This window comes from Nannospalax galili, unplaced genomic scaffold, assembly GCF_000622305.1.
Source record: "Nannospalax galili isolate Female #2095 unplaced genomic scaffold, S.galili_v1.0 scaffold1055, whole genome shotgun sequence".
Lineage (NCBI taxonomy): Eukaryota > Metazoa > Chordata > Mammalia > Rodentia > Spalacidae > Nannospalax > Nannospalax galili.
This window is the reverse complement of record NW_008337140.1, coordinates 1140757-1155940: the sequence shown is the minus strand read 5'-3', so window position 1 is coordinate 1155940 and position 15184 is coordinate 1140757. Positions and strand designations below refer to the sequence as shown.

The following is a 15184-nucleotide window of genomic DNA, read 5'->3' as shown; positions in this document are numbered from 1 at the left end:
GCCTCCCCCCAGGACTTTCAAAGGATAATAAACACAGCCAATTTACATCTGCCACTTCATTTATTGTTTTTATTTGCAGGAGGAGTTGAAACAAAAATTAAAGGGTATTTTTTCTTTTTCCCCTAAACATGAATCATTCAAGTAAAACCAACTTAACTATTATAGGAAATTAGCAAAGTAAGGGGAAAGTCGCACAACAACCCAAGAGCGAAGACTGGGGGGAAGAGGGTGCAGTGGGCACAGACAGATGCACAAATGCTGTGATTCACCTGCTCAGGACCACCTCTCCAGAAGGCAAGCTCAAGAACCCACTGTAAGATGTCCCCCCCATATACATGTGAAAATGTTTCAACTTAAAACTTAAGGTTAAAAAGAAAAAAAAAAAACGGGGAGGGAAAAAAAAAAAAAACCCCACCAAAAACACACAACCCCACAAACCACCCAGCCATAACCACCTTCCTTTATCGATTGTAGGAGTTTCTTTTCATTTTATAAAAAGATTAATAAAAAATATTGAAAAAATTATTTTCTCATCTTATATTTGTAAAGATAATAGAATTCAGAAGTTTCTTAGAAAACAGACCAGAAACTGCCTCCAGTTTCCACCCCTGTTGCTGAGGACCAGCAGAACTAGAAAGTTTGGGATACTGGAGCTGCTGGTGGAGAACGGGAAGCCCAGCCTGGAAGAAATCAGAAAGACAGGAGCAGGGTGTATGGGGTGGTTTGGGGGCAACTCCATGAATACATGGCTGTGTAGAAAGGGGAACACGAGGTGGTCAGAAAGGCCTTAAACTCCTCCTTGGCATACAAAACCGGTTTTTACAAAGATCCAAGCAGTTTGGTCCCAAACTGAGGTGAACATGTCAATGTTTATTCACATGCTTTGTTTTCTCTTAATCAAAGTTGCCCAAATTAAATCTTTCTGCTAGTATTACTACATATCCCAAAAAAGAAAAAGAAAAAATATAAGGGCTTTTAAAATCAGGACAGGGGAAGAGACTGAAAATCAATTAGTCCTCTTAGCTCCAGATAAAATGAAATTAAGAAAACTTGGTTTCTATAGGGAAACAAACCAAAATCCAAGCATCAGCAGCACTCTCCCTACCCTGCCCCCACCCCACACACCGAAAAAAGAGAATCAGCTGGAGCCCAATTTGTTTGTATATTTTGCTCAAAACCTGGGCCTGACCACAGGCTCTGTGTGGCCAGCATCCTCTGTCCACTGGGACAGCACCAGGGATACACTCTGCTGTCGTAGGATTCTGTGTGGCTGGTGGGGGTGGGATGAGATTTTCAGATCTTCTTGAGGCTCCTCTGTTTAGCTCCTCACCAGCATCTCCTTTGTCCCCTGGGAAAGAGTGGCCCCCCCACCCCCTACTCAGTTGAAGGCTGTAAACTGTCCTTCTCCTCCCGATTCTCTGCTCCGCTCTCATCATCTTCAATCTCTCCTTCTTCCCCACTGAACTTGTCATGGGCCCATTTGGGACTTGTACTGGATTTCCTAAACATGAACCGGCCCCGACCCCGGGGGAAGGCTCCTCGGCCCCGGCCTCGGCTCACCCACTTGTCACTGCCTTCACCTTCCCGGTCATCATGCTGAGAGAGAGAGAAAAAACAAAACAAAACAAAACACGCCATCAGAGCTAGCTCTTCTCCAATGTGCCAAAGAACCCATGCCCTAACCTAGTTTGCCCCCTTTTCTGCCTTTCTCCATGTCCCCCCTTTCAAAACTGCCACTTGCTCAGATCTAACAAGAGTATCAGGAGGGTACCTTAATTCTAAGGCAAAATAGCTTGAGCATTACAGCGATGATAAAAAACCTTCACAGTATTATCTTGTGTAACCCTATCTACTTTGTTAATATCGGTCCCTCTACTATGTAAATGAAACAAGGTTAGAATCTTAACTCTCAGACTACAATCTCTCAAAGGATGAATCTGAGAAAGCCAATCATACGAAAATACGAACTGTCTGAAGCAGGCCATTAGGCAGCTAAAGGAACAGCACACAGAAGACACAGCTGGGGCTCAGTAGTTTCTAACCCTCCCTAGCCCATTTTCAGGTAAGCTCCCCTCTTTAGTTGTGGAGGCAGGGTGGCAGAGGAAGAAAATCCTCTACCTTATACTGTCTATCTCATCACTTCAGAGTTTAACCATGCATTCATAGAAGCCAGGGCCTTAAGACTCCTGAAGGAGGTCTCTGCTTAGCTGAGTGCTCAGGTGCTTCTGTCCAAAGTTTTGAGCACTATACTGAACAATTTGGGCTGGCAGTGCTCCTTCAGGAGGAAAATAGAAGCAGAGGAGGGGCTTCATAGAGCCTTGCTTTATACAGCAGTCCCACTCCAACACTTATCTGGGCCCTCTAGATAAGCTTCATGTTGGCTCCCAGCAATCTGGGCACAGCCAAGTCACAAAGGCTTGGAATAGGCCTGCTGTGACATAGCAAGGCCAAGAGAGCTCACTGACCAGGTAACTCAGCCTAGAAAGACCCTAACCTGGAAGAGGACCAGAAAAGCATGGGAATGACCCACAACTTAGATGAGTAGCCTCAGTGGCATTTCATTACAGCAATGAATACTTTTCCTCAAAGAAGTCTGGGGCTGTTTTTCCTTGAAGCTGATGGGTGTGTGTGTGTGTGAGTGTGCAATGTTCACAGACAAAAAAACATTTTTTTGCTTATTCTGGATTTCATAAACATCTTAGAAGATAAACTACATTGGAGCCAGGGTTAACTTATCTTTCCAAAGAACAGCCACCTAGTTAAACACTACACTAACACAAACACATCACCAGTGTACTATGCTTGTACACAAATTTATATACAAGGTTTGGGAGGCCAATTAATATCTTGAAATCAGCTACTGTGTGTACCAAAGGCTCCCTGGCCCTTCTTGTTTAGCCCCAGACACGTACCAAGTAATACTTCTTGCTTTTGGGTGTGTATTCTGGATCCCATTCCTCTTCCCGGTTTCTCTTTTGAAAATCATTGTTGCTGTTGTTGTTATTGTTGCCAGAGTAGTTTCCTCTGCCCCAACCTCTCCCTCTGGCTCGAAATTGCTGTGGCAATAAATGGAAAAGGAACAAAGGTCCATATCAGCAGCAGAAAAATTCCCTGCATTAAAAATGTTCAAGCACTTTCCTGGCAGGGAATAGAAAGCTGTCCTCCAGACACAAGTGGTTTAACTGGTTTCTGGCCATTCCTTTTCTGCTCATCCTAAGTAGTCACCCCCAGAGGGTAACTGTGGCCTGCGGGCCTCCCAAGAAGCCAAAGATTTAAGGTAAAATGGAGGAAGTTCTGCGATACCAAGCTCTAAAAGCCTCTGGAAGTGATGAACAGAAAAACAGTGGAAAATGGAAAGCCTAGAGAACCAAGGAATCTGAGCCTACAACTGGTTTGCTTACACCAGAGCCAACAAATGGTATTCTAATGAGATTTCCTCAGAGCTAGTGGGAGCCAGGTGTTCAGGGAATGGGGAAAGGGCTTACAAAGGTTCCCCGAGCTCTGCCACCTCCTCTTTCATTTGGACCCACGAAGTCTTTGGTCCCCAGTCTGGATTTGTCAAAACCCGTGGTGCTCTCTTCTCTTTCCTCTGCTTCCTCAGGGTACTCTTCTGCTTTGTAGGAGTGAGAAGACTGGGAAGAGGAAGACGAGGACCTGGACCGATCTCTTGCTCTCCGGTGCTTCCTACACAGAGAAGAGGCAGGAAATCAAGACTCTGGTCCTGGTAGCCTCACCGATGGCAAGTACCAGGCAACAAGAAGGAATCTGTAGCAAAGAAAAGACAGTAGCTTGAAAGAACCAGATCACTTGCAACCTGCTGGCCCCTACCCATCCAGCAGACCTGGGGCTTCCTCCCAGTTCTGTCAATCATATTCAGTGACACATTTATGTCCAAGCCTCTGATAAATATGTAACACAGAAGGAATAAAACACAGCAATGGCTTCTAGTATCTCAGTTTAAGAGATACATTAAGTCAGAGAAGGAAAGTAATCCTATGTGAGTCACAGTGGCTCTGGTACCACACTGAAGCCCTTTTATATTACCATCTGTTAGCGCTCTGCCACTTCCAGTTCTCACAGCGATGGCTCTAAGGATGGAATAAACTATGTACCTAAATACCTTATTGATATAGCAAGCATTCAATAAAGGGATTATGAGTATTCCACGCTACTCACATTTTATAAAGTGAAAGAGCTGAGCAAAGCCTGGATTCAAACCCATCTCTAATTATCCCACAAATTCCATATAACCACCTCCCACTGAGCTCAAACAGGTTGTGCTGTTAAGCTTAGATCTGTAGCAATTCTTCCTGGAGTCATTTCTCTTCCTTTCCCTTCATCTGTGGGAAATTACAGACCAGGACAAATTAGATTAATACAATGAGTCACTGTCTATATACTTGAGGTCGGTGCCAGCCCTACCAAGCTCCCAGGACCTCCTGGTCCTCCAGTCCCTCATTTCTCCATTACAAAAGGCACCTTGCCCTCCTGCTCTCCTCTGGCCCCCACTCGTTTTGGCGTCTACTCACAAAAAAGGAGAAATCCACTGTCATACAAATCATATCTTGGATGTAAAAATTTGACCGTTCTCTAAAACTCAGTGATATTAAGACATTTTCATAAGAAACTTTTCAAAGGCCCCAATTTGAGTCCTACTACTTTATTATTAGCTGTGTAAGGCATTAGTAATGTGAGCAGTGATGTAAACAAACTTTTTCCTCTTGTCCCAAGTCACAAAATATTATGGCTGTAGGAAACTTCTTCAAAGTCACACTGCAAGCAGAAGATAACCATGTATCTCACCAAGAATAGTTAAGAATTACTTCTCTAGACTCAACTCTGAAATGCTTGTATACTCTACCCCCCTTTCCACCAGTGGCATGTGGTGCATACCTCTAAACCCAACACTTGGAAGGCAGAGGCAAGAGGATCAAGGTCATCCTTAGCTACATAGTAAGTTCAAAGTCAGACACAACTACATGAGACCCTGTCTCAAAATAGCAAGCCATGGTGGCATATGCCCTTAGTCCCAGCACTTGGGAGGCAGAGGTGGATCACCGTGAGTTCAAGGCCAGCCTGGTCTACATAGCGAGTTCCAGGCCAGCATAAATAAATAAATAAATAAATAAATAAATAAATAAATAAATAACAGTAATTAAAGTTTGCCTGTTCAAATTCAGGACAGTGGAAAACAAATGTTGCAACTCCGCTCCTTTTAATGAACCATAACTGAAATCACAGAACTTTCAAGAATGTAATAGGACTAGGGGTGTAGTTCAGATGGAATGCACTTGCCTATCATGTGCAAGGCCCAGGGTTCAACCTCTAGTACCACCAAAAAAAGCAAACAGAAACGTCAGGGCATTTGACATGTATGCTGTCCCACAAACTCAACAATGCCCACTTTGTTAAGGAAATATTTGGAACACCTCTCTAGAACTGTCTGTGAAACCAACTTAAAAGACATCAACAATCCTGCCCTATCTAGTTCCACCCCAATTCTTTTTTTAAAGTTATTTATTTATTTATTTATTTATTATTTATTTATTTATTTTTGCAGGGCATGATGGTGCACCCCTTTACTCCCAGTACTCAGGAGGCAGAAGGTAACTGTTGAGATCAAGGCCAGCCTAATCTACATAGTGAGTTCCAGGTCAGCTGCAGAGGCCAAATGGATCCCCTGGAACTATAGATGGTTGTTAGATGTGTGTGAGTGGTAGCAACCAAACTCAGGTTTGCAAGAGTAGGCAGTGCTCTTAACAACCAAGCCATCTCTCCTGCCCCTAACCTGTATTTTTGACAATGACTTCAAACCACTTTTAAACTATAACCACACTAAGAAAACGTTCAGTGAGAAAGAACATGTCTAGAACAACAGTCAAACTCCCCAACGACTCTCCCTTGTAGTCAATTCCGCCTACAAAGCCTTCTTTGGACAAAATTAACATTCCATAGATATTGAAGTTCTATTTAAAGTTAGGGATCTTCTTTGATTACAACATCAAGGAAGAAATTACAGATACTGCTTTACTTCCTAAGTCCAAAGTTCTCTGGATTAGAAGGCCTGGTGTTTCACAAGCCTAAAAGGCAAGTGTAGTATAAGCCTGGAATCCTAGAACTCAGGGGCAAGAAAGTCTGAAGAGCCTGGATGCAGTACACAGTAAATCCAGGTCAGCCAGGGTTTCAGGAATCAGATTCTATAGTAAAAATACTCAACAAAAAACACAGCCTGAAGTGGGAGAAGGAAAGACTACTCAGGAATCTAGGGTAACAGGCAGGGGCTTCACGTACTTCTGCTTCTTTGATCCTTTATGAGCTTTCTCTGTTTTCTCAGTTGATCTTTCTCTTGAGTGACTAGAGTCTCGGGAATCCACTGATTCTCTGGATTTACCTCGTTTAAGATCTCTCTCCTTATGTTTTTTACGACGCTCTATATCAAGGCGAAGATCAACAGGATCATCTTTGTATTTTCCCTCAGCCTGCAAAAAGAGATGTCAAAATTAAGGTTTTTAGGATTCAGGAATAACTCAATCACCCTCACGTTTCTATCAATGGAAGCATGGGGAATGTAAGGAACCTCACCCAAGCCAGTTTGAAAGAACAATCGAGCACTGTCTTTTGAAAATGTTGTATGTGAATCTCACTTTGTTTTCTCTTTGTCCTAGTAATGACTGGCTGGTCTACATGCTGTGATGGCCAAAATCAGCTCTGGAAGGTGGCTTATTAGGCTTAGAGAAAAGTTCACTTCTCCCTGCTTATTCTAAAGCAAACACCCACTGCTGTGTGGAATTATCTCAAAGTACAAAGAATAAAGAAAGACAAAAAAGGAACACTAGCCCAGTTCATCTCTGCAATGGCTCTCAACAATTCTGGGGGGATATGGTGAGGGCAGACATACAGGATGGTTTCAAGGGCCCTGAAACAAGTCCTTTTAATGGGAAGCAGGTCACTCTGGATTAACACTTTACTTACATGAACTATAAACTTGCTGACTCAATAATATTTTATTTAAATTAACAGCTGGAATGATAGGGGGGTTTATTATTTTATAGCTTTGTTTCTGAAAGAGGGACTGGGACCTCTACATTCTCCAAAGACAAAAAAGAAAAAGAAAAGAAGACAAAGACAAGCACAGCCAGTGCTTCTCAGGTAGCTGGTCAGCATCTCTAAGCTGTTTGAGACCGGGAGCAGGAGAGCTCTTCAGATGTTTCACTTAGTGCCTAGCTGACTGGTTCGTGGAGGAAGAGAGGAATGGAGAGAAGAGAGATTGCACAAGAGTGTCTCTCAACACATTCAATCAAAAAGACAAATTTGTTGGAAAATTTTAAGTGTTTTTAAAAAGGTTTCAGCTATGTCTCATATTAAATTTCAACTGTATATATGAATGAAGGTCAATAAATACTAAGATTTAAAAAACTCCATCTAGTTATTTCACAGTAAAAGATTGCATATAAGTTTTAACCTCTCAGTAACAGCATTATGTGCACATCATTGCAAATGTAGTTGGGCCATTTCACTTATTTAAAGTCACATTAATCGACAGATGATATGGTACAATGTTAGGAAAAAAAACAAAACAAAAAAAAAACCGCACCAGCTGTTGAAAACAGTCTACTAAGTTAAGATATGAATATTTCACTCTCCTTTGACATGCATGTCTTTCTGAAATCATGGTTGGAAATAGTGCATGTAGACAGTTGATTTGATAATACTTACAAGCAGAAAAATATCACAAAAAGTTTCTTCTCTCATCATGGGCACTTGTTCCAAAACGCCTCTCTTTTTTTTCTCAAGCTCACCTCAATAGACTCTGGGGTCATTTACCATATTCTAACCACTTCACAAAGGTTGTTGATACATTTAATAAAAATTAACCCTTTGTAGTTCATTTTTAGAATTATGCCCATCCTTAAAAGAAAAACACAAACTTAAGTAGAGAATAATTTAAACAAACACATTTCTGTCAAGTTCATGCCCAACGCACTCATTTTGTTGAAATTACTGATCAAAGCAACAGTTCACCTTATAGCCAGGTTCCCGGGGACTTTTCATTTCCTCATGAGCCAAACCATGTTTTCTGAATGTACTGGGAGAAATGTCTATCCTCCTAAAATTAAAAACACAAAAGTTGTATACTATTCCATATACATATGGTTAATATAATACTGGTTAGTAGTCTAGATTCTAAAGTGCGCAATTAGGTTTATGGACATTTGCTTCTATTATTTTTCAGAGCTTATCTGTTGATAGTTATATCCCCCTCCTGGTTTTGGGTATTAGGATTTAAGAGAGCCTAGCATATGCTCTACCAATGAACCAAATCTTAGCCTCAACCCAATGTGCTTTTGTTTGAGACAGGGTCTACCTGTAACACCCCAGCTGGCCTGGAACTCACAGAGATCCACCTGCCTTTCCCTTCCAAGTGCTGGGATTAAAGGTGTGTACCACCACACCCAGCTTCTGTGTGTTTTTTGAAGAAAGGATGTTGTATATCTCAGGCTAGCCTTAAGTTCACTATGTGGCCAATGCAGACTAATTTCTAGTTTTCCTGCTTCTACCTCTTGACTGGTGGAATTAGTCAGGTATCACCATACTCCAATTTTCAATTTAAATTCAGTTTTAAAAATTAAGTTTACTGCCAGGCATGGTGGTGCACGCCTGTAATCCCAGGCTCTCCCTGACTTGGGAGGCAGAGTCAGGCAGATCTCTGTGAGTTCAAGGCTAGCCTGGTCTACATAGTGAGTTCCAGGACAGCTGGAGCTACAGGGAGACCCTGGCTCAAAAAGACAAAAAAAAACAAAACAAAAAGTGTCCTTTCCATTCTCAAGCACAAATGCTCCCCACTACCCCAGAGCCTAGAGGATGTTACCCTAAATTTTGAGTTAAAGGTACATTAGCAGTTCCAGATCGGCTGGGGCTGCAAGGAGACTGTCTTAAAAAGATGGGAAAAAAGGTAGATTAGCAGTAGAACTCAACAAGGTAGAGCTAGTATCAGATGAGAAGTCTTCTGTGGCACCCCGTAAGCGTAAGGCTGAGGACCTCACCTGTGTATCTCTGGGCTTTTCTTATTTTTAGCTGCTTCTTGTTCAGTTCCTCTCTTTAAGTATTTAGTAAAGCGCTCATGCAACGTCATTCCAGAAGATCCAAAGTGATGCTCTGTTAAGATCCAAAGAAACACATGTTATGTTACCAAGGGTAGACAAATGTTTAACTCTTGCACGAACCTGTAGCTACAGAGCTATTACTCAAGTACATAAACTCATTCACCATAGTGAAAAAGGAAGAGAGGAAGGGAAAGTAACTGGTTCAGGAACACGACCCCATGTTGGGCTTGGGTTTCTAGTATCGTTCCTTTGTCTTAAGGACATGACACAAGGACAAAGAACCTAGTTCTCACCTCCCTTTGGGGCACAGGACCAACTACTGCTTGACTTTAAACTCCAGGTGAAACCTATAGCCCAGCTCAGCTTCGAAATCACTTCTCTTAGCATTTCCCACCCTGCCCACCTCTATTTGCCCAGGGGATGAGAAAATAATTTGGGGAAGAAATTCACTTCTGTAAGTGACTGCTACACAAGAAAAGAGATGTACCGGTAAAGTGACTTGTACACTTCATGGGGAAGATTTCACTTAGTCTCATGATCACAGATTGTTAGCATGTCAAAATATTCATCTTTGTAATTAAAACTTAGGTATTTCCTCCTAAACATTCCTTCAAGCTAGCCTCTAGTTTCAAATGCCCTTTCGATGAGATTAAGGACCCCAGAGGCTCCCTCATTCACCACTCATCCTGCTTATGCTGGAGAAAGTTAAATGTGTGGCAATGGTCTAGACTCACCTTTAACATGATGAACAATCGTCACTATGTGCTGGGCAAACAATTCTGAGGGGCTACGCTGAGACTGAGCTGACTGTATGTGTTGGAAAATGGAACGAAATTCCTGTTCCTTTTTGTTGCTATGGACTAGATCCCGACAAAGCTTTCGTTCCTGAGCCAATAAGCCACTGGGTCTAAAAAACAAATATAAAGAGATTTAGTGTAACAATATAGACAGAACTCTTTATAAAAACATATTTTTGCTTCCAAGGTTTTTGGTTTCCAAGATAGGGTTTTTGCTATGTAACTCAGGCTGGCCTTGAACTTGTGATACTCCTTCCCTCAGCCTCCTGAGTGCTGGGACTATAGGCATGCGCTAACACTTTATTAGGGTAGAGGTGGATGGATGGCACAAGAAAGAATAATGTAGGAGACCAAATCCAGGGCCTTGTGCCTACTAGGTAGGCATCACCTCTAAGATCGAGCCTATGGCTTTCTTATTTAATTTTTGTGTATACATAAATGTTCCACTGGCAAGTAGAACTCAAGAGAACTTATGAGAGTCAATTTTCTTCTTCGACCATGTGGGTCCTGGAGACTAAACTTAAATCATCAGGTTTGGCAGAAGATATCTTTACCTACTAAGCCATCTCACCAGGCCCTCCTTCCCTTTTAAAAATTTACTTTTATGTGTATGTGTGTTATGCCGGCATGCCTGTATGTGTACTATGTGTGTTCTTGATGCTCAAGGAAACAGAAAAAGGCTCTGAATGCCCTAGAATTGGAGTTAGACAGTTGTAAGCTGTCATGTGGGTGCTGGGAACTGAACCTGGGTCCTTTGGAAGAACAGCAGGCTCTTAACCACTGAGTCATCTTTCCAGTTCCTCCAGGGAGTTTTAAATCTAACCTCAATGTTCCTTTTGTTTTCTAGCAAAGGTCTAAGCAATCTTAACACATTATAACTAGAGGAAAAATGTGTCTAAAAATCCTTTTTTTAACCACTAAGAATCTTCAAGTGGGGTGAAGTGCTAAACCCCAGTGATTGTATTTTGCACTGTTGCTTGTTTTAACATACACAATAAACAGATATTTTACATAGTAAGTGCCAAGCCAGTTGGGGCTACAGGGAGACCCTGTCTCAAAAAGACAGACGGACACACAGATATTTTAAAAGATCAATCAGTTTGGTTAGGCAAGGCTACTCAGTGACATAGCTGAAAGCAAAGAGTGGGCTAGTATGATAGCTCAGCAGGTAAAGGCATCTGTCAACCAGTTTAATCCCCAGGACCCATGTGGTAGAAGGACAGAATTCCTTCAATTTGTCTTCTGACCTCCATATGCATGCTATGGCACTTGTGCTCCCCCTTCTCCTCATACATGCGCACACAAAATACACATTAATTTTTTTTTTTAAATGCCAGGCATGGTGACAGCCTTTAAACCCAGCTCTTGGAAAGGAGATGGATCTCTGTGAATTCGAGACCAGCCAGAGCTACCTGTTCAAATTTTTTTTTTGGTCTTTTTGAGACAGGGTCTCCCTGTAGCCCCAGCTGGCCTGGATTCGCTATGGAGACCAGGCTGGCCTCAAACTCACAGAGATCTGCCTGCCTCTGCCTCCTGAGTGCTGGGATTAAAGGTGAGTGCTACCACACCCAGCTTTTTGTTGTTTTTTTAAAAGCAGATGCAGCAAGAGTGGAATGTGGCTAGAATGCCACTCAAACAGCAGGAAGACTGTTGCCTCCTTCAATTGGAAAACCACTGTATTTTAAATGGTGGGAGCAATAATAGACTCTGGTGACCAAAGTAAAATGTAGACATGATTCTTAAATGGCTTCAGTTAAAAAAGAAACAAGATGTGGATGGGAGATGGCTTGGAGATGAGACAGCAAAAAAGCAGCTCAGGGTCCTCAGAAACCAAAAAAAACCAGCCACTACAGGCTAAAGAGACTATCCCAGTAATGCTACGAGCCATAATCACTCAGTGATAAATACTCTCTCTACTCCAGTGACAGGTGAGCACAAGGCTATCAGCACTGACAGACAGACAGCCTGTCCTCAGGAAGAAGGGGGAGAAGGGGTTAAGGAAAGACCTTTTAGCCCATTAAGAACCCTGATAATCAACAAGAAGCACTTCTCACCGTGCAAGATCTTCATCAAAAGAGTCCATCCTGACATTGACCTGGGCCTCCCTAGTAATAGAAAAGGAAGACTTCCCTGAGGAAAAGTCTCCTTTGGCTCCCAGCTTGTCACGGCTCTCGGAGGTCTTCCTCAGGGGAGGTGATGAACTTTTCTCTTGAACTGCCTTGTATGCAGTTACTCGGAAATTCTTTTCTGGCACAAAGCCCCTGTGCCCACTTTCACTCCTCTTTCGCTCCTCCTTTTTGGATCTCTCTGTGAAAGTCTCCTCCTCCAGCTCCTCTGCTTTCCTCTGCTTTTCCTTTCCTGTATACACGAGGCTCTCCCACTTGCCTGACTTCTCTTCTTCTTGGTTTTTGCTTGCACCAGCTATGACTTTAGATATAAATTTGGGCTCATCATCAAATTCAGATTCCTTTCTTCCCTTACTTTTGTCCTTATCTTGATCATCCATCTCCTCCTTGTGGAAGTCAGCCATCTTCTTCTCAAACTCATCACGAAGCTTATACCTTTTGGGTGACTGGCTACCTCGAAATGGCTTCTCAGTGTCAGTCTTGGGAGCAAATGGGTCAGATTTCATTTTTGCATCTGCATCAGAGAAGCTCCCTTTATCTTTCACTTTCTCTTTCTCAGTATTTGTCTGTTTCTGCTCCTTATCTTTCCCATTCTCTGTCTTCTGCTCTTCCAGATACCTAGTTATAAAGACACAAGGGAGACATACAAAAGGCCTCCTGAGCAACCTATTCTAGGACAGCACCTGTTCCTGCTCTGGTGTTTGATTCACAGATTTAAAAAAAAAAAAAAAAGAGTTGTTGGAACTGTGTCTCACCAAAATGACCAAAAACAAGAATAGCAAAATTACTTAGGATATTGGCAAAAAAACAAAAAACAAACTTACCTGTAATGTTGCTCTACGGGGAAAAAAACTAAGGTCTCACCCCAACTTTCACTCATTCATTTAAAATCTGCTTTCAGCAAAGTTAACATAGAATGTTCAACCTTGTACTGTTTTGATTTTATACAACTCATATTTGGGAAAACAAGTCTCAAAAAGAGACTTCAAATTTGCTTCAAGTCACCTAGAAGATCTACGTATGAAATATACTGTGAACACATAAAAACAAAATATTCGTTAATAGGGGAAAAGTATGGAGGTGGCAACAATCATTATTCTCCTTACGGAAAAGCAGAAATCAGACTCAAGTCTTCTAAATTCAGTCCTGGCAAGGAACAAAACTTACACTGTACAGCAGACTTTCTAAAAGCCAGCAAAGTATGGGCTCTGAATCTTTATGTATACAGTTAATGAACAAAGCTAAATCAAATTAGTTACATTAACATGGCAACAAACCAAGGGACTGCAGGAATCAGAGAATGTGCTAAATAAGAAAGAATAAAGAGGAATCTCTTGCAGGTTAAGTGTCTCTTGATCAAAACATGGTCCCAGGCAGATTCCATTATAACCCTCCCTGCCACCCCAATCCATCCAAACACATCCAAAAATTCTTATCAAACTCACTGTGCCACCCAGAGGTAGCAAGACCAAAGGCTTCGCCACATCCTCTCCTAACTCCAAGCCTGGCACACTTCTGTTAGGACACACATCCATCCACCTTGTGGCTTTAAAAAAAGACCTTTCTGGACTAAGCCTTGACTTTCCCATTTTGCCCAGTCTCCTCAAACAGAGTTTTCTGTGATGGACTAATGCACATCAAACATAGCATATGGTAGATCCTAGAGGTCTAACAATTCCAATGGCCATTCGTTTTGGCAAAGAATGCTTTTTCTTTTTTGGTAGCTGACACACAAATCTCTACCGTTTTCTGGCTTATACTGGTAGAATCCAAGGCAACTTTTAAAAATATGAAAACATTATTACAAAGTAGTCTAAAGAAACTTTATGCTGCAATACGAATTCAAGAAGGCAAGAAAGTTAAAGAGTTTTCTTGGGTGGAAACCTAAAGGTTTCCTTGGGTGGTACCTTTAATGACATTAGCTAATGAAAAACTGAGGAAATTGGGATTACCTTACTACCACTGATCAGAGCTCTACCTTAGGTAACATTACGACTAAGTTGTAATGTAACTAACATTACAGCTAGTGTGATAAGGGGAAGGAACAATGAGATACTTGCCTCTTTGTATAGGCTGCTCCTCCTGAAGCAGCAGCGTTCTCCTCCTTCTGAGATGAGCCATATGTGGAGCCAGTGGCTGGTGGACTCTTACCCACGGGGCTCTTTTTGGATGGACTTAAAGACCCAGAGCCATGATCGAACTGACCTTGGTGTGTCCCAGACTGATATCCAGCACCACTTGGCAGAGATGAACCCATCTGGGATGTGTTAGAAAGTGGTGGACTAGGTTTTGGCACTGGGCTAGGACGGGGTGACCGCCGCCTCACCACCACAGACTGAAGGGGGCTTTTGAGAGCTGGGCTTCGTTCCCGGGGACTCAGGTCAGAAACCGAAGCCCGTGATGCAGAACCAGTGCTATAGGTGGTGGCATCTGGCCATGGCTTTGAGCTCTCAGACCCTTTGGTGTCTTGAGAGGTACCTCCAGAAAAAGCCTGCTCCTTAGCCTCATCTCCCTGGTTGTCACCAGTCGCCTGAGACGGCCGGCTATCCTTGGATGAGGACTTTTTCTCTTTTGCAGACTTGCGCTTAGAAGATTCAACTCGGCTGTGGTTGGAGGATGAACGAGAGGATGAGGAACGTCTTGACCTATCAGAAGATGACTTATCAGAGTTCCTAGAATGGCTCCTGGACCTTGGTGAAGGGGACCTTCTCTTTGGGGACCGGGATCGGGAACGGCCCCGACGAGGACTGTATGCTTGTCGGTAGTTCTGCCAATTAGAACGGTAGTTTCCATAGCCACCTCGGTTATACTGGCCCCATGGATAAAAGCCTCGATTTCGCCCACGGAAATAATAGGGTCTCCTGTAGCCTCTGTTGTGACCTCGGAAATCTCGATTCTGATACACTCTGGGGTGATTCCTTTCTCTGTTATGAGCTGGAGAGTACGATCTGGAACGAGACCTAGAACTGCAGAGGAAGGGAATGGGGAAAATATTTGAACTTTTTTTACACAGCAATTTTTTTCAGTTGTTTTCAAAGCAAAGGTGGAAACTAAATAAAGACTATTTTACTACAGTGGCTTTAGTTTCATAGGTACAGGCCACTGAAAGGAACAAAAAGTAAGAGCTCTGATATACAGATTACTATTCAGGATCTCT

The 15184-nt window shown here is 42.5% G+C and overlaps 1 protein-coding gene across 2 annotated transcripts in view; it reads right to left on the bottom strand.

The window, feature by feature from the left end:
* Nucleotides 1-41: 41 nt before the first annotated feature.
* Thrap3 (thyroid hormone receptor associated protein 3) overlaps nt 42-15184 on the bottom strand; it is a 52550-nt gene continuing 37407 nt past the window's right edge. For both annotated transcript variants that reach the window (XM_008832141.3, XM_008832140.2), the window contains 9 exons: nt 14088-14993; nt 11956-12645; nt 9839-10011; nt 9045-9156; nt 8023-8107; nt 6292-6479; nt 3486-3684; nt 2913-3056; nt 42-1596 (listed from right to left, as the gene is read on the bottom strand). In XM_008832141.3, the coding sequence (XP_008830363.1) occupies nt 1375-1596; nt 2913-3056; nt 3486-3684; nt 6292-6479; nt 8023-8107; nt 9045-9156; nt 9839-10011; nt 11956-12645; nt 14088-14993 (2719 nt within the window). In that variant the 3' untranslated portion in view covers nt 42-1374. The remainder of the gene's footprint in view (nt 1597-2912; nt 3057-3485; nt 3685-6291; nt 6480-8022; nt 8108-9044; nt 9157-9838; nt 10012-11955; nt 12646-14087; nt 14994-15184) is intronic.